Consider the following 19605-nt stretch of genomic DNA (forward strand, 5'->3'; position numbering starts at 1 on the left):
TAAAAAATTCATAACATATGTACGTGTCTATTAATATGAAAATTCTGTTTTGATTGATATATCTACATAATGCATACACACACATTTCGCTTTTTTTTTAATACTAAATTGTAATATTTTGCAAACTTGTTTGTGCAACCCTTTTTGAATTAACTTTCTTTTGTTTTTAATCCGTTTGGATTTTTTTGTAATATTGCACAATGATTCTGATTATACTAAAATTAGCTAAATAATTTATCCGCCTCTTTTTATCCGCCCCTTTTTTACCCTATAATTATTGCTGCCCCTTTTTAAGTAGCTAGCTAGCTACTAACTTCGCGAGTTCCGACCTCCCTTTCCAATCAATCGGAGATGTAATTGGTTGATTTCATCAAATATAATTTGAGTAAATAATAAAATAATTTTTAATTTATTCATGTCACTTTTATCTAAAGATTTAAAATAATTTCTTTTGTTATATCTAAAATATATTACAATATAAATGATAATAAGTAATATATTTAAGGCCACAAAAAATGAATTTTTATTATATGATGATAAAAAAATAAAATATTTTGAAAATATACTAAGTAATAATTTGGGTTTAAGAAAATTAAAATAAACTAAGAAATCATATCTAAGTAAAGATATAATAAATCCACAAAAAATTGTCATATATTTAAAAAAGTATAATTTTATATTTTGAAAACGTAAAGATTTATTTTTTTGAATTATTTCATTATTATCAAATATTTTTTTTAGACAAGTATTTTGAATTTTTTCTAAATCTCTTTTAAGCATATAAATACTTTGATTTGTTTTTAAATCTATTCCTTCATCTATTTTATATAATAAATCATTTAACATATTTAACTCTTTTATATCATCATTCCTTATTTTATTTCTATTATTATAATTATAGTTTTCTTGAGAAAATCTGTTAATATGTTCATATTCATTATATTTATTTATACTATTATTTGATTCTCTTTTTATTTCACATCTATATTTAAAATCATTATTTTCATCTCGGTTATGTTTGATGTGTCTATTTCCTACTTCATCTATTTCTTCTGAATCAAATACAGATAAATCATTTAATTTATAATAGCTATTTTTATTATGTCTATTTTTATTTAAATAAGAATTCCCAGGCTTATCATGGGGCGAAAAATCTTCCGGGATACTTCTTCTTACATGATAATGCTTACCAGAATGTTCATATAGATTTTTACTATTTCCATCGTTTTTTCCATCGTTTTTTCCATTATTTTTTCCATTATTTTTTCCATCATTTTTTCCATTATTTTTTCCATTATTTTTCGAGCGTGGAAAACCATTTTTGTCATTTAATTCTATTTCAAAATTAGTATCAACATATTGATTGTTATGTTTGTAATTCCCATGGCAACTGTATCTATTCATATGTTTTCCAGTTTTATTAAACATTAGTGAAGGTTTTTCATATTTCCATTTTTCTCTTTTAAGAACATCATGAGGTATTTCAGGTAAATATATTGTCAGAAATTCTAGAATTTTATATGAATCATTAAGATTATTAATATTGTACTTTAATTTATTTGCTTCATCAAGTTTGTAAATTTTTTCAACATTTATTATTTTTCTTTCTTTTTTATTTAAATATGTATTTATACTAGAATGTATTAAACTATAAATAGTTATAATAACTTCATATAATAATACTAAAATAAAAATGCTCATATTTTTTAAGCAATCTCCATAATTTATTTTGTTTTCAAATATTTTATCAATATGATTTTTTACTTTGTCTTCTCTTTCCATTTTATTTTCACCAATATCTCTATTAGACTTAATATCTCTTTTTCTCTTTGTTTTATTTTCTCCATAATATTTATTACCATATATTGAAAATTCATTATAATTTTCATTATCATTATCATTATCATCATATCGTATTCCTCTTTTTCTATTCAGATGATATTCTTCATCTTGATTATCAATTGCGTTTTCAGTTCCATTATTAACATTCATTATTTTATCTCTAAATGAATTATAACTTTTTGTTAAAATTTTTTTAAAAATGCTTTCTTCTTTTTCTTCATCTATTCCTTCTTTATCTGAATCATCATAATATCCTTTTGAATTTAAATTATTGAATCTATTATCTATAGTATCATGTATATATGGTCTATGTACCATTCCTTGATAAACATATTCTTCATCATGCTTATTTATTTTGTGATAATTATTATATTGCATATTTGTTATGTCTTCTGATATAGGATATTTGTTATTTTTAAAAATTGTTTTTTTTTTTTTTTCATTAATATTTTGATTGGTTATAATTCTTTTTAACATTTTTGGAAAAATAAATAAATTTTGAAATGATTTAATAGATCGATTAAAAAATTCATTTATTTTTTCAATTTTGTCATTTTTTTTATTTTCTTTAATATTTTCATTTTGAAGAATATCAAAATTTCTGTTATATTCGAATTCTTCACCACTATCATAAGAATTAACCATATTAACATGTTGTTTAAATATATTTAAATTTCTTAAAAAATGTTGAGTCAAATAAAATACGACTTTATATAAATTTATTTTTTCTATTGTGTCTATTCTTGTTATACAGATTGTTACTTTACTAATTTGATTTAGTAAAAGATAATTCATAATTTTTAATAATCTATTACTTATAGAATATGTATTTGAATCTATAAAAATAAATATTATATCTACATATTTAGACATATTTAATATCAATTCATCGTAATCATGATCATCTGCATCTGTGATTCCACTAGTATCTATAAATGATACTGAATTGACTCTGTTCATATATTTGGTTATTTTATTTTGATAGCATAATTTTCCATATATATAATTTTTTAAATTTTTAGATTTTTCTTTTAATTTTTTAAATGGTTTAAATATGTTAAAACAATTTTCTCCTGAAAGAATAACATTTTTATCATTTTCTCCCACAAATTCATGCCCATAGTAATTATCTCCATATTCGTTATTTCCATAATTTCGATTATTGTAATAACTTTCATGGAATTTATCTAACCCAAGTTGATAATTATTATTTTTAAAATTTTTAAAATTGAATTTATAATTTCGTTTTACATCTATGTATGTCATTTGGTTACCTTTAGGGATTCTATTAGTATTTTGTACATAAGATTCAGTGAACCAATTAATAAAAGAGCTCTTACCACTTTGTGCATTTCCTAATAATAATACAGTAGTTTTTTTACTAAATACAGATATATCCACATTTAGATAATCACTTATTATGTTTAAATTTAAATCATTAATGCATATATTATTGTTAGAATTATTTACGCTTTCTAATTTTTTATATTTACTTTCTTTGTAATAAATTTCTTCAATTCGATCCAACACACCATTTGAAAAGTGGCTATCTCCTTCTTCTTCTTCTTCTTCTGCTACCTCATCTTCTTCTTCTTCATCGAAAATATTGGCATCTTCTTGTGTTTCAATTCCAATCTGTCTAGATTTTAAATATCTGTCCTTTCCACCACTATATCTATTTGTGTGTGTATATTCTCCTTTACTATTGAAACTATAACAACTATAGCTTTCATCATTTTTTGTATCTTCCTTAACAAAGTTATCTATTTTCGTTTCTTTTTTTATTTTATATTTTTTTATTAATTTATCATATTTTTCAAAAAGTATATCATCTTTTTCAGCATCTGATGCAACATTTTTTTCTAAAAAATTATCACCCCCATCTTCTTTTTCATTATTCGTTTCATAATAATTATTATTATAAGAATTAAAATTTATTTCTTGAGTTTCATCATCATATTCTTCTTCACAAAAAATGTCATCATCATCTTCCTCATCATTTTCGTCTATTTCGTAATCATCATCATCATCATCATCTTCCTCTTCTTCCTCTTCTTCCTCTTCCTCTTCCTCTTCTTCTTCCTCATTTTCAAGAAGACATTCTTTTCCATTGTTAAAATTATTATTTATTGTTTTATCAATTCCTTTTTTACACTCATAATTATTTCCTAAGCAGTTGGGATCTTTTTTTCGCAATAACATATTATTATTAATTAGCCCTAATTTATTTTTTTTATTATGTAGCATATTTTTATACGTATTGGGGTTTATTTTGTTATTTTCATCATTCTCGTCATTTTCTTGATTGATATACATTTTCAAAAAAAATAAAAAAAAATAATAAAAAATAAAAAAAAAATAATAAAAAAATACAACGAATTAGTAGATCGTCAAATGAGGTATATATATATATATATATATATATTTTTTTTTTTTTCCTTAAAAGATTGTATCAAAAAAAAGACAATTTAAGAATTATTTCAAGGTGTTGGAAATATGCATATGTTTTGTATTTATAGGTAGCCAAGTTGCACCTGATTTCATAATAATATTGAAAGGAAAAACGAAGCTATCAAAATAGTTTTTAAAATTGACACATATAAATATGAGGTAATTTTCTATATCTACATATATGCATATTTCTCCCTTAAGTATTATATCTATCTTTTTTAGTAAATACAAAGATTGGAAATTTGGGGAGAATTTTAAGCAATTTTTTCAATGCATATTCATTTAGGTATATGTTTTGAATTGATACATATATAATCTTAAGTAATAGGCTTATTGTCTATATATGCATGAATCCGGGTTTTTGTTATTTATATACTTATTCTTACAATATATATATATATGTACTATATATGGATACTTTTTTACCCCCCCTTTTTTATTTCAACTTATCTGTGCATACATTTCGAACAATTTTTGAACAATAAGAAACAAAAATGAGTTAAGACAATAAATATTTTTTTTTATTTTATCGAAGTTTTACATGAGAAAAATTATTAAAATAATAAATAATCAATTAAAATAATTATAAAAAGATACTAATAAAAAAAATTGCAAAAATATACCAAAGTATAATAAAATAATAAATTAGACAGTGTATTGTGTTAAAGCCATTTTTTTTTTATTTCTCACACAATTTTGACTTAATTTTTGAGAAAAATATTAAAAAAAATAAATAAAGACGTAGAAACATTAAAGCATATGATATTTCAAATATTAACAAATATCTTGTAGGTGATTGTACTATATATTTGAATAACATTATAATTTTTTTTTTTTTTTTTTTTTTTTATGAAAAAAAGCATAATCATGATGTTTTCCCTTTAATTAAAATATTTAATCGCACTTTTTCAAAAGTTTAAATTCTCCTCTCCCTTTTTATGCCTAATTAAATGTAAAAAGTTATTATTCATCATTTCTTCAAAACATCAGTTCGTATGTTCGTATATCCATATGTGTGTATGAATATAATATTCGAAGAGGTGATATAATTTTTTATTTAAATAATTATCTCCTATTTTGTGAAATATTTAAAATGAGGAAAATACCAATATATAAAATTAAAAAATGTAAAAAATTCGTAACAACAAAAATGCCATTATATATATACATACATATATATATATAGGGGGTATTAACCAATTTATTATTTTCCAATACACAAATTTTATAATTCAGGAATTAACATTTATAGAGAAAGCCACGGCTTCTTCGAAAATTGTATATGCATAAAATATATATTATAAAAAAATAAAAAAAAAGAGACATCAAAATAAGCCATTTATTTATTTAATTTTTTTCCGTTTTAATTGTAAAAATATAATGAAAATTAAATATATTAGGTAAAATATTATGTAAAATAAATTTTTCATTTTTCATTTTTTATATAAACAGCGCAAATTATTACAAACATATACATAAACATATTTATGGAAGGAAATGCAGTTTTAAAACTTTATATTCTTCATTTCATTCCTTTCTCTTTTTTTATTTTTTAAAAGTTATACATCATCAAGGTATATTACCATGTTCTATCGATTTCATCAAAATTCCATTTAAAAAAAAAAAAAAAAAAATAGTTAAAATTATAATAGCCCCAGAAAGTAAAAGTACCAAACATATAATCGATCAAAAAGTTTGAAAAAAAATTGAATAAACAACTGATACTACAAAACGGAATTGTCAGGATGCCCTGAAAAATACAATAAGACTAATGAATATAAATATATATGTGGAAAAATGAATGGAAAAAAATAATTGGGTGAAATTTTATAAAAATGTATAAAGCCATTTGGAAAACACACTTATATAATTTTAATGTTAAAAATTTTTTACATCATAATATAAAAATAAAACATTGTAATGTTTATAAAAATGAAAAACAATATTATTCCATAAATAGAGAAAATATACATTCAGGCAAATATCCACATTTGCTACTAAATAAAAAAAAAAATATATATATTAATGGAAATTTAAAGAATCTACAATATCAAAAACATTTTAGCTTTGATGTCGGAATAGACAAAAATAAAATTGTTAAGCCTCTTAAGAATGAACATGTAAAAATAAGAGAATATATTCTGAACAATTTTAATGAATTTATTCCTGCCGGAATAGAACAAAATAAACAATTTCAAAATAGCGAAAAAGATTATACAGATGATAAGGAGTTACCTAATAAAACGGATGAAAATAACAAAAAAAAAAAAAAAATTGACGAAATGAAAAATAATAACGAATTGTGTAACGAAGATAAAAGCGATAATGAACTAAAATTAGAAAAGCTTTTAAAAAAAAGAAATATAAAAAAAGACATAATAAAAATAACAGAAAAAGCTAAATATGAAATAAAAAAAATTATTGAAACGAATAATAAACAAAATAAAAACAATAATTATGTTTTAAAATTATATTTTATAGCTAAAGGATGCAATGGATTAACCCATTCATTTAATTTTATTAACAAAAATGATATTAAAGAAAATGATGAAATTATTTATGACAATGATAATATTGAAAAAAAAAATATACTTTTAGTTATTGATAGTAATTGCATCATTTATGTTATAAATACAATACTTGATTATTATAAAGATGATTTAACAGAAAATTTTATTTTTACAAATCCGAACATAACGTCAATATGTCCATGTGGAACGAGTTTTCATTTTTAAAGCACTAAAAAAATTATAAAACAAATATTCAAAAATGGAAACTTTCACATTGATTAAAAAGTAAAAAGTAAAAAACAAAATAAATCACACATTGAAGGAAAAATGAAATAACAAGATTCCTCCCTCATAAAATGAGTTGAATTTGTTGTAAACTTTCGTGTATATATATTGTTCATATTCGATGTACAAATATGTAACTATTTGTTTCAAAAAAATATTATTTTTTTGTTTTATATATTGCCCGTTTGTTTTTTTTTTTTTTGTTTTTAATTTATTATCCTAATAGTCATTATTGTCAATTGTAGTTTTATTTATTTCCTACTTAAAAAAAAAAAAAATTAATTATTGAATATTATTTTCCTTTTTAACTGTTTCCATTAAAGTATCTATGTCGATTTCTCCATCCTTGATATAATTAAGATCCTGGAAAATGTGGAAAATGTGGAAAATGTGGAAAATGTGGAAAATAGAAAAATATGTGATAACAGTATGTATATATAAAAAATGACAATACATAATCATTATGAATAAACAATTAAATTGTTCAAAATATTTTTGACAAAATAAAGATAAAACTTGTATAAATCGGTGACTTAAAGCATATGCATTTGTAGATATTTTATTTCCTTTTCAAAATACCTTAGGAAATGTATTTTCATTTTTTTTCAAAATAGCATCATTTTTTACAATACAATAATATAAGATACCATCATAAAAATATAAATCATGATTGTTATAAATTATGTCGTCTTTATTCAAATCGCCATTTATTTTATCGTGACTTTTTTTACCATTTTCTATTTCATCTGTGTATTTATCTTCTTTTTTGTCAATGCCCATAAACGGGATAGCATATTTGTGAATTCCATGTTTTAAATAATTATAATCATCAACAATAACACCCTTATTGTTTGTATAAATATAACTTTTTAAGAACGAATTGGTAAATATAGGATGCTTATTTTTATATGCCCAACTTTTTGCATTGATTAAAATAATTTTTTTTTTTTTCGTTTTTTTAAATGTGTGAATATATAAAAGACATTTATAATTTTCATGTTCAAATGTATTTTTTAATTTATTTTCATAAAATTGTTTTATACTATTTATTATATCAATTATAATATTTATATCATTCAAAAAATCAAAATAATGATTTAAATATTTTTGAGAAATTGATATAATTTTTTTTTCATATACATATACTTCAAACATGAAGCAAATATTTATATTAACATACTTTGAAATTATTAAATAATGTTCATTTTTTTCGTTATTTTCACATTTTTTTAATTCTTTATAAACACTTGTACAACTTTTTAGAATTAATAATGCATCATATAATGTATTTATTTCTAAATTTGAATTATTTACAAATGCTCCTTTTTTTAAATTTTTTCCATCAACTCTAATAAATACACTGTTATTTAATTCATCAATTGAATTTTTTATTTTGTCTAAAATGTTTCGGAAATTTTTATTATAAAATAATGCATTTCCTCTTTTTTTCTTTTTTTCACTAATCTTATTATTTTCGCTTATTTTTACATCAACTTTATTAGTGATTGGCAAACTATTTAAATCATCTTCTCGTTTATTATTTACAGAAGTTTGTAATATAGTGTCATTTTTTTTTTCTTCTTCATCAGTTAATAAATAATGGTCATAACTTTTGTTGGATGAACTTTCTTCATTTTGGCTAGTTAAGCTTAATGATGTATTATTATCAGAATAAGAAGAAAAAGAAGAGTATACATTTTCTTCTATATTTTTAAATGTATTTTTTTGTACATAACTTGGAATAAATATAGAATTTATTAAAAGATATTTTATCATTTCTTTATTTAATTTAATAATTTTTGATTTTATCATAATATCATTATATTTATCATATAATTTTTTATAACATATATTATTTTTTTTGTGTATAGAACAATTATAAAAATCAGGTTCATGCATTTTAAAAAAAAAATTACTTATATAACTAAGTGAATTATTTATAGATAAAATGGACATCTTTTTATCATATATTTTGTTGTAAGTTTTTTGAATTCCTATCAAAACTTCTTTTTCTTCACTAAATAAATGTAATTTTATATTATTAATAAAATGATTAAGTATTTTATTTTTATTTTCTTCATTTATATTACAATCATCTTTAAACACAATCATCAATTTGTTATCCCCTTTATTTAGTTCATCATTTTTTGTGTTATTTATATCTGATATATTTTCTATTATGCCCTTTTCAGGATTCATAATTTTTTTAACATTTCCATCCCATGTTTTATTAACTAATAAACATTCTCCTGAGCTAATATAAATTTTTTGTTTTTCAACACAAATATTTATCCTCATTTGTATTATGTTATATTTATATTCAACTTCATCATTAGTATATAGTAAGAAAAACATATCAAGATATACATTTACAACATTTTTATAAATACATTTTATTAGTTCATTTTGTTTGTCAAATAATAAAATGTCTTTACTTATTATTTCATCATTTGCATTTTCAGGAATTGCATTACCATCTTCGTTTCTTAATTGCTCATGCAAATTTTCGACTTGTTCTTTTAAATTATTTAAAAAAGTATCATTCACTTTATTATCATTTAAATGTATTTCTATGTCCTTAAAATATGTCATTAAATATGTAGTAATAAATGAATCTAGAGCAACTACATTTTTCTCAAATAAATATGTTAACAAATTCATATTTGTTTTTCGTTCTCTTTCAGTGCCATCATATTTATAATGCCCATTATTATTTTCTTCTTTATCTACTATGCTCATTTTTTTTATTGGAAATGTAAGAAAATTGTGAGAAAAATGGAGGAAAAATGTGAGAAAAATGGAAGAAAAATGTAAGCGAATTTAAGCGAATTGTACTGATCTGAGGCTGTGATAATTTTTTAAATATATTATACTAAATCAAGGGATATCAAAAAATTTAATATATATACAAAAAATATATACTCCAATTTTAATAGAAAACATTATTTATCGAAATATACTACATAATTTGTATACCACAATATATGGATATAAACCATATTTAAAAATCAAACTATCGTGTTGTTATATAGTGCAAAAAAAAAAAAAAAAAAATAGTTCGAAATCAACTTCATTTTTGTAAATAAAAAGTTTTTTTCCTTTTCTACATTTGGAAAATTATTCTTTCGGAAAAAAGAAACATCAAACTTGTAAAAAAAGGTGTTATTTTATCTATACATATAAAGAATAACATATTTATATATTTTTTTAAAATTTATTAGTAGTTTTATTTAACATCTAGATGAAAGCCAATAAATTTTCTATGACAATTCCCTTTTAACATTAATTTTAAAAAGCATACTAAAAATACAAATCTTACATCACCTCTTTGTTTAGTATAGAAACAATTTCTCCATATTAAATTATAGCATCAATTGGGTTGTATTGTCAATATTTATGTAACAAAAATTGAAAAGATTGAAAAAAAAAAAAATTGAAAAAATTGAAAAAAAAAAAAATTGAAAAGATTGAAAAGATTGAAAAAATTGAAAAAATTGAAAAATATGTAGCTTCTACTTATCATCATGTATGTTCATATAAATTTTCTTTTTTCCAATTTTATGCGAAGGATTCGAATGAAAACAAAATGAACAAAAGTTGGTAGGTATAGACCACATTCAAAAAATATGTTTAAAATTTCAATAAAATTCTACAACACATTCATTATATTATTTCTTTATACATTTAATTCTTAATTATTTGAACTTTATGTTTTAAACTGAAATTATCAAATACATATATCAATATGTATGATGTTAGACCAATTAGGAGGTAGTGTAAATTTCACCAATTTTGTTTTCCTATTATTTAATTTTTTTTTTTTTTTTTAAATTGCTTATTTTAATTACTATTTGTAACAAGATTTGATGGAGAGAAAAAATAGAGGACGCAAATTCAAGGGATTTAAAAATTAATTTCAAAGAAAATGTATTCCCAAATACATTAAGGAACACATTTAAAAAAAAAAATATATACACATGCTTTATCGTAACTTAAATGTAAATATATATATGACATAATTAATGATAAGTCAAAAAGTGACACAAATATTTTTGAGGAAGTATATTCGAAAAGAAAAGAATATTGTGCATGGATAAGGAAATTTCAGGAAAAAAAAAAAAAAAAAAAAAAAAACACATTTAAATACAATTTGTATAATAAAATAAACATGAATATAAATGTAAAATATATATTGTAAATTTTCAATATACATTTTATACGATATGCTATATTTTTTTTTCACGCAAAATACATTTTAGCGTATCTTCTCCATATATACATATATTTGATTAATAAATTTGTTTTTTATTTTTACTTTGTGCATAAAATTTGTCATTTTGTTAAAATAAATACAAAAAAGTAATATAATAAAACATATTTATGAACATTAATAAATACATAGTATATATATAATAAATAATATATATTCGTGTTGTTCCTTTCAATGATATGTTTACATGGTATTCCAAACATTATATATATATTTTTTCTTTTTTTTTAATATACTCCTAATTTTTCATTCTTCTCATATATTTTTATTTTTTCCCCAAACCGCTATGGCATATATATAACAATGAATCTTTAGATTCCTACTTTTATCTATTCTTTTATTCTTCCCATTTCTTCCTCTCTTTATTCCTCTTCTTTTTTTTTTTTTTTTTTTTCAAGTACATTTTTCATTCACACATGTAAATAAAATAAAAAAAAAATTTAAGAACCGAGCGAAATAACCGTATAAAATGAGTGACGGAAACCCCTCTTACGTTTCCCTTTGATATTTTTAATATTATATTGGAGATAGGATATTTGTATGTTTGGCAGTTATTATATTATTACTACATTTATTATCCTATTATTGTTTTTTTTTTTTCTTTTTTTACGAAGCTTGCTAAATATATAGGTGGTGATTGGTTATATGTGTTTAGATTGGAAAAAGGGAAGTTGTAATTGTATAAATATAAATAAAAAACTAAAAAGTATAAAGAGAAGAAACAAATAATAACGACAAAAGGTAGCGTAGAAAATGAACGATGAAAATGATAAAATAAAAAAATATATAGGTAGACCTTTGTTTGAGAATTTGCATAAAAAAAAACAAATAAGCTTATTGTCACATAAATTATTGGACATAAATTTAAAAGGATTTTTCAATTTATTTTTAATAATAATAATTATAATAAATTTCCGAATTTTGTTAGAAAATATTAAAAAATATGGTTTCAATAGTATTCCAATACCTAGCCGTTATTATATAATTAAAAATTTGCCTATACTGATATGTTTTATTTGTTTGCATATTAGTATTGTTTTTAGTTGGATCATAGAAAGGTATTTCATTTTTTGGATTTGTAAATATGTATTTCCAAAAAGTGAGAAAATCACCAAAATATTTATAAAAGACAATTTTAATATTGAAAAAACAAGTAATAATAAATTTTCTGATTCTGAATTTTCAAAAAATGGGAAAATTTTGGATAATATTATTGAAGAATCTATAAACAATCATGGAAATAATAAAAATAACGAAAAAAACAATAATGTACATAAAAGAATAAAAAAAAATGATCAAGATTGTGTAAACAAATTAGAAGAAAATGATATAGGAACAAACAGCTCTAATAGTTTAGATAAAATCAATACTGAACAAGCCAAATTTAGTGAAAACGATCAATGTAGAATAAATGAATGGAAATATGTTAATTTTTCTATTTTTTTATTAAGATGTATTAACAGTATGTTTATGCTAATATTTCCTTATATAATGGTAATGTATTATGAAACAGAACCGATATTATCATCAATATTATTAACAATATCAATAGTTTGGTTTTTCAAAACATATTCATTTCATCATGTTTGTTATGATACTAGAAAATTATATATTGAAGGAATAAATTTAAATGCAATAGACGATTCATTAGTTGATATAAATTATATTAAAAGCTATCCATATTGTTTAAAGTTTAAAAATTATTATACATATATATTTATGCCTACTATGTGTTTTCAATATACATATCCGAGAACAGAAAAAATTAATTGGAGGGTTGTATTTAAGAATATGGCAGAAGCTATTATATTAATGTTAGTAATAAATATAATAACAAACGAATATATATTTATTATTATTGAACAGACTTTTAAAATGAAAGAATTCAAATCACCAAATTTAACAATAAAAGCTATACATATTATTGACAGAATGTTGAAAATTTCTATCCTAACTATATATATATGGATACTTGGATTTTTTGTTTTATTTCATAATTGGTGTAATATATTAGCAGAAATTACAAAATTTGGAGACCGATTATTTTATAAAGATTGGTGGAATGCTAGTTCTTTTGGGGAATATTGGAGAAAATGGAATTTACCAGTTTATTATTTTGTTTATCGTCATGTTAATAGACCTTTAATTTATTATGGGGTTAGTAGAAAACTTTCGATGATTATTATTTTTATTATTTCGGCACTATTACATGAGTATTTAGTTACAATTCCATTAAAGATTAAATTTTCTGGATATATATTTTTTTTTTTTGCTGGACAAATCCCATTAATGCATTTAACAAATAGTGATTATTTTAAAAAACACAAAAATATAGGAAATATATTTTTTTGGATTGTTTTTTGTATTATTGGTCAGCCTCTTATACTTTTCATATATTATTATTTGTGGGCTCACAAGAAATTCGCCCTATCTTGATTAATTCGAGAACTCACTTTTTTTATTATCACGTATATTATTATTGTTACGATTGTTGTTATACAATTTTCATTATTAATTTTGACGTACCGTCTTTTGGGGATACACATAAAAAACGTACCATAAACACACAGATCGTTTTTCTTTACAATTTTTTTAAACATAATTAAGTGGTACTGTTATTAACAAAATATTCCCAACTAGCGAAATTGTTGAACGTCAAAAAAAATGAATGAATAACCCAAACTTACCAAAGATTATACCGATAATGGAGTTTCATTTTTTCAAACATATGTTTATCATTGTCAAAAAGGATGTTACTTCCATATTCTCTTAATCTAATTGCTAGTATTTGTATTTATTATCCATTTATCGTTGTCGTTTAGTATTTTATGCATTTATTGATTTATCCCCTTATTTATTTATGTGTTTAATGTTTTATATACAATTATGTTTCTATTTTCACTTCATTTTATTTAGTTCTCTAGTTATTATCCTTTTTATAGTTATTCCAGTTTCACAACTAATCATTTATTAATTATTTTTTTTTTATTATTCATTGTTATTTTTAAATTAAATGCTTATCATTTATTTAATTTTTTTATGCAACTCAATTCATTATTTCAATTTTTTATATTTGATTATGTCATATGCTTTATGAAATGTGTATGTTTTTTTTTTTTTTTTTAAATGACAATGTAACTTCCCCTCTTCTACACATTTCCAGTGGAAGCCTACAAAAATTACACATTAAAAAAGTGTAAATATGTTTATAAAAAAAATAATTATTTAAAAATAAAAATAAATGTGTTTTAATGTGTTTCGAAATTATTTTTATTGTATTTTTTTTTGTCTTTGGAACTTGTGTGTGCTTAAAAAATTGTTAATTTATTATATTTAGGAAAATACGATAATTATAAAAATATTTAAGTATATCCTTCTTTAAAAGACGATCATAAAAATGATAGTTTTGTATACATATGAGGATTAATATAAATTATTATTAAATTAGGAATAATTTATGGATATGTATACATTTTTTATTAATCAGACATAATTACAAACATACCATAAACATTTTGAAATGGCTAAAATACAATGAAGATTAATTCAAATAAAAGATTTATATAAATATAAATTTGTATAATAATTAAGAGGGGGTAAATAACTTATTATTTTTATTTTTTTTATTAAGCCAATAAATGACACAACCTTATGGTAACTAAAATTTTTTATTATATACAACATTCTTGCTACATTTTATTTTTTTTATAATTTTCTTAAAATTTATGAATGAAAATATAGAGCAAGCAATATATTAACCATGACAGAAGGTAAAACGAATAAATAAGAAATAAACAATACATATATATATGTGAATTTTTTTATCCATATAATAACACCTACGGTTTATGGTATACATATACACACAGGAAATTAGCATGTTTGAGAAAAATAAATATATATATATATATACTATATATACAAAATAAATGAATCTGTTAAGTAAATATGATTTAGACGCATTTCTTACTAAACATGTGTAACAATTTTTGTAAAAATTACACAATTCTGTTTATTTTAATCTATAATATGTTCATACATTTTTTACCCGTTTTTTACATTTTTTTTTGTCAATTCATATTTCTTTTTTCGCATTTTCTTTTAAGAAGATAAACTAAATTTAATAAAAGATTATCTAAACGATTTAAACATGTCGTCTCAAAATTTATGTAATATAAATTACTACAACAGTCTTCCTAAGTTTAAAAAGATAAGCGATATAAATGATAATCCAATTTTGAATTGTCTAAGAACAAAATATAATGAAAGAAAAAAACACACACCAAATCAAAATGACCAATTCAAAAGTATAGACTTTGAAGGTTATTCAACAAATATAGAATCAGAAAGTAGTATTTCTTTAGAACAAACTCATGATTATAGTAGCCAATTATCTGAAGGTGAAGAAGACAAAAATAGAGCAAAAAAAAAAGAAAAAAAAAAATTTCATACAAATAGTGAAAAGCCAAAAAAAAAAAAAATTATATTTTCATTTAAAAAAAAAAATGAAACTAAAGATAGTAATACTAGTTACATTAAAAATTTTGAAATGATATCAGATCGAAATGATCATCATTTTGTAGAATCAACAAATAAAATAGAAAAACCTCTTATATTAAATCAGGTGAATATGTCAAAATTTTGTAATAAAAATTCTTCCATTTCCTGCGCCAATGTAAATTATAATAAAAAAGGAGAGGAAATGAAGGGAAATAAGATGAATATAATAAACGATGTTAATCGTATTAGTAATTATAATGACAATAAATATAATAAGAATAACAACAAATCACCAATCTATAGTCACATATCAGAGTCACAATATTCCAATATAAATAATGTTGCAAAGAATAATAAACAAAAAAAACAAAAAAATAAAAATAAAAAAACAATTTTAAAAGATACATACAATAATAACATAGAAGAATCGAATAATATGGAAAATAATTTTTGTAGAGGGATACGAACAAATGGGGAAAATAAATATATAACGCCAAACAGATTAGAAATAGAAGACAGACATATAAAAGGAATAAACATTAAAAAAATGACAAAGCGACAAAATGCCACTTTTTCAAATGATCATGAAAAAGAATTATTCCAATATTTAATTAAAGAAGCAAACAAAGAAATTGAGAAAATTATTATAAAAATCGAACAAAAATATAAAAATGAAACAGCTTACAAAATAAATAATATTAAAAAAGAATATGACGAAAAATTAAGAGAGTTAACAGAAAATGAAACTGTACTAGTAAAAAATCGTAATAGTAAAGAGAAAATGAAAAGTCTAGAAAATACTAATTATATATTATTAAAAGAAATCGAAAAATTAAAAAAATATAATGAAGAAACTAATAACAATCATTTCCAAAAATATGAAAGTATAAATAAAAATGAATTAAACACAAAAAAATTAAAAGACAAAGTTCAGACAATGAGCAACCAAATAGAAGAATATGAAAAAAAAATAAATATGCTAAATGATGATTTGAATACAAATTATGAAAAATATTTTTATTTTCAAAATAAATGTGTAAGTTATATATAAACATGTATACCATATTTTACTTCATTCGTAGAGGGATAGTTTACGAACATAACCATCAAAAATATATTTTTCAAAACACTAGTATTTATGTAGTATATATAATTTCTTCTTTATGTATATTTTCTTTCTTTAATAGGGAAACAATGAAAAGGTTATACAACAAAATGAAGAAGAAATGGTATGTTGAACTATTCTTATTAAATAATATATTTTATTCGTTTAAATATTAGTATCTTGTATGAATATTACACTTTTTTGATGAACAGTTCTCATTTTATTTTAAATTTATATTTTTTGAAACTGTATATAATTATAATATATATTTTATTACTCATAAATATATCCATTGCTTTGGATATTTATTTTTACCTTTTTCAGATAAATCTCAAAAAAAAACTGGAAATATCTGGAAAATCGAAAAGTGGAATTGAGCTGGAATTAAGGCAACTTCAAGATAAAAACATAAAAGTACCCCCCAAAAGTTTAACAATTTATCACATATATTATAATTAGTGTGTACATATGTATATGCTAAAAATAATAGTTGTAATTTTTTTGTTGCAACATTTTTTTATCATTCTTTTAAATATAATATTTAGGTAGAAAAAGATAACAATAATCTAAGGGAAGAGTTAAATAAAGCAAAAGTTAATGTGTCTATTTTGAAGGAACAAAGCAATGAGGAGTAAGAAAAATAACCAATGATTACTTTATATGTATGTGTATATCTCTTATTGTTCTCTCTTAAAGTCAATTATACCTACCTTTATTGGGGGGATTGTATCTGCATAAAGCTTTTCATAAATATTTATACAAATAAGAAAAAGATGTTCATGTAGAAAATAACAATATTTAATAGCGTTATTTATTTCTCTTATTTTTTATTTTTAAGACAAAGAAATAGTGAATACTTGATCTCATGCTATAAAGTGGAGGAGAAGAAGTTAAAAGAGGACCTCGAAAATTACAAGATAGTAAAAAAAAAAAATAGCTAAATATATTGATAGTTATGCTTATCATTTATTATTTTATTTTTTTTTTTCAAATCTTAATAGAAATATGCTATATCAGAAAATAACAAATATTCGAAAACTTTAGAACAAAAGCTCAAAAATATGGAGTATGTTATTATATATATTTATATGATAAAACAATTGACCTTGATTTATTTAACCAATTAGTTATTTTCATTTTAATCTACACATATATTTTGTTGGCTTCTTTTTTCAATGTAGAATTACACTCAAAGATGTGGAAAATGAGAAGAGTATTTACGAGCGGACATGCTTAAAATATGAGTATACCATTTAATGCATATAATATGCCTTAATTTTTTTTTTATAAAAATATATTTATATATTGTTGCATAATTTGAGGGGTGATCTATATGTACATGTATATGCATATAAATTTTTGTATTCATTTTAGAAAAGTAGAAAAAAACTTGAGGGAAGAAATAAAGGATCTAAAAAATGAATTATATGATTGTAAAAATAAATTACATCAAGTAAATAAACCAATTTCCCCACCAATTCAAACTATCATGTTTAACGCCAATCCGGAATATGGATTTTCGCAAGGTATCAGTATAGCATATTATTAGATTTATAAAAAATGGAAAAGATAAAATGTACGAAAATAATATAAGGAAATTCTTAAACATTTATATTTTAACATGGTTTTATTTTTTTAGAAAAAGAAAATGAACATAATATAGACAAAGTTCAAGTACTAAAAATTATATTTATGAATTTAGCTACCTACCATATATATATATATATATATATATAGCTCACTATATTTTGCTTTACATGTTATTATACACACCTATCATATGTATAAATATTATATATATTATTACATACACATACAAATGCTTGTATATTCCTTTTTTTCATTAAGGAAAGAGAAGAATTTAAATTGGATGAAATGTTATTAAAAAAAATACACAATTAAATTAACATTTTTTTTAAAAATATTACCAAAAACATGGAATAAAACATTTATGGCAATTTCTCATAGCGAATTGCGAACTTTTCCTTTTTTTTAGTCCAAAAGAATCAGACATTACCGAAAAAATAAATTCCATAGAAAAGCAGCTGATCGTAATTTATTTTATTTTATTTTATTCATTTACTTTATTTTATTTTTTGTTTGAAATAAGAAACATATTCATTAAATTTGCATTTTTTGCTTATCATTTTAGTTGTTAAAACTAGAAAAGAGTACCAAAGAATCAGAACTTATTCGATGCCCTAAATATGGTACGTGTAAAATACTCTCCGTTTTAGAAGAACTTTGCTTAGGAGATACACAAATTTTGTTACTTTTTTTTTTTCAATTTTTTGTAGGAAAAAGATCAGAAGAAATTAAGAAGAAGGCATGTTTAGAACAAAAACTAACATACATTAATGACAAAATCAACATTCTTAATAAAAATTTAAAATTGATAAAAAATAAAAAATAACACGCAGTATACCATATGCGCTTTTATGCATGAAAACAAATTAAACAAACAACTTTTTATTTTTTTTCTCATTAAGATGACAAAATCATTTAACTTAAATTGCATTATTATATATGTATTATTATATTTATATTTTTATAAAAATTATGTAAGCATTTATTGTGGATATGCGTATATGCAATTTCCTGTGCATATTTTTCTATGCAAATAAATCAGTCTGTAAATTTTT

The 19605-nt window shown here is 21.2% G+C and overlaps 5 protein-coding genes across 5 annotated transcripts; 3 read left to right on the plus strand and 2 right to left on the minus strand.

Annotated features, from left to right (window-relative positions):
• Positions 1-309: 309 nt before the first annotated feature.
• Positions 310-4158, minus strand: PY17X_1219100 (conserved Plasmodium protein, unknown function; the record flags this gene model as incomplete). The annotated part of the gene is made up of 1 exon (XM_720849.2): positions 310-4158. The coding sequence occupies one exon, from the start codon at positions 4156-4158 to the stop codon at positions 310-312; it is 3849 nt and encodes a 1282-aa protein (XP_725942.2).
• A 1970-nt stretch (positions 4159-6128) lies between these two features.
• On the plus strand, positions 6129-7028 carry PY17X_1219200 (uncharacterized protein; the record flags this gene model as incomplete). The annotated part of the gene is made up of 1 exon (XM_723893.1): positions 6129-7028. The coding sequence occupies one exon, from the start codon at positions 6129-6131 to the stop codon at positions 7026-7028; it is 900 nt and encodes a 299-aa protein (XP_728986.1).
• A 342-nt stretch (positions 7029-7370) lies between these two features.
• Positions 7371-9827, minus strand: PY17X_1219300 (regulator of initiation factor 2, putative; the record flags this gene model as incomplete). The annotated part of the gene is made up of 2 exons (XM_723892.1): positions 7371-7451; positions 7668-9827. 2 exons carry the CDS (start codon positions 9825-9827, stop codon positions 7371-7373), a joined length of 2241 nt encoding a protein of 746 aa, XP_728985.1.
• Positions 9828-12111: 2284 nt separating this feature from the next.
• Positions 12112-13794, plus strand: PY17X_1219400 (uncharacterized protein; the record flags this gene model as incomplete). The annotated part of the gene is made up of 1 exon (XM_723891.1): positions 12112-13794. One exon carries the CDS (start codon positions 12112-12114, stop codon positions 13792-13794), a length of 1683 nt encoding a protein of 560 aa, XP_728984.1.
• A 1324-nt stretch (positions 13795-15118) lies between these two features.
• PY17X_1219500 (conserved Plasmodium protein, unknown function) lies at positions 15119-19376 on the plus strand (the record flags this gene model as incomplete). The annotated part of the gene is made up of 14 exons (XM_022956768.1): positions 15119-15128; positions 15468-16894; positions 17046-17087; positions 17288-17377; positions 17509-17594; positions 17802-17883; positions 17965-18029; positions 18145-18207; positions 18338-18489; positions 18603-18637; positions 18812-18840; positions 18960-19014; positions 19116-19173; positions 19261-19376. 14 exons carry the CDS (start codon positions 15119-15121, stop codon positions 19374-19376), a joined length of 2310 nt encoding a protein of 769 aa, XP_022812620.1.
• Positions 19377-19605: the final 229 nt, after the last annotated feature.

The sequence above is a fragment of the Plasmodium yoelii genome (assembly GCF_900002385.2).
Source record: "Plasmodium yoelii strain 17X genome assembly, chromosome: 12".
NCBI classification, from domain to species: domain Eukaryota; phylum Apicomplexa; class Aconoidasida; order Haemosporida; family Plasmodiidae; genus Plasmodium; species Plasmodium yoelii.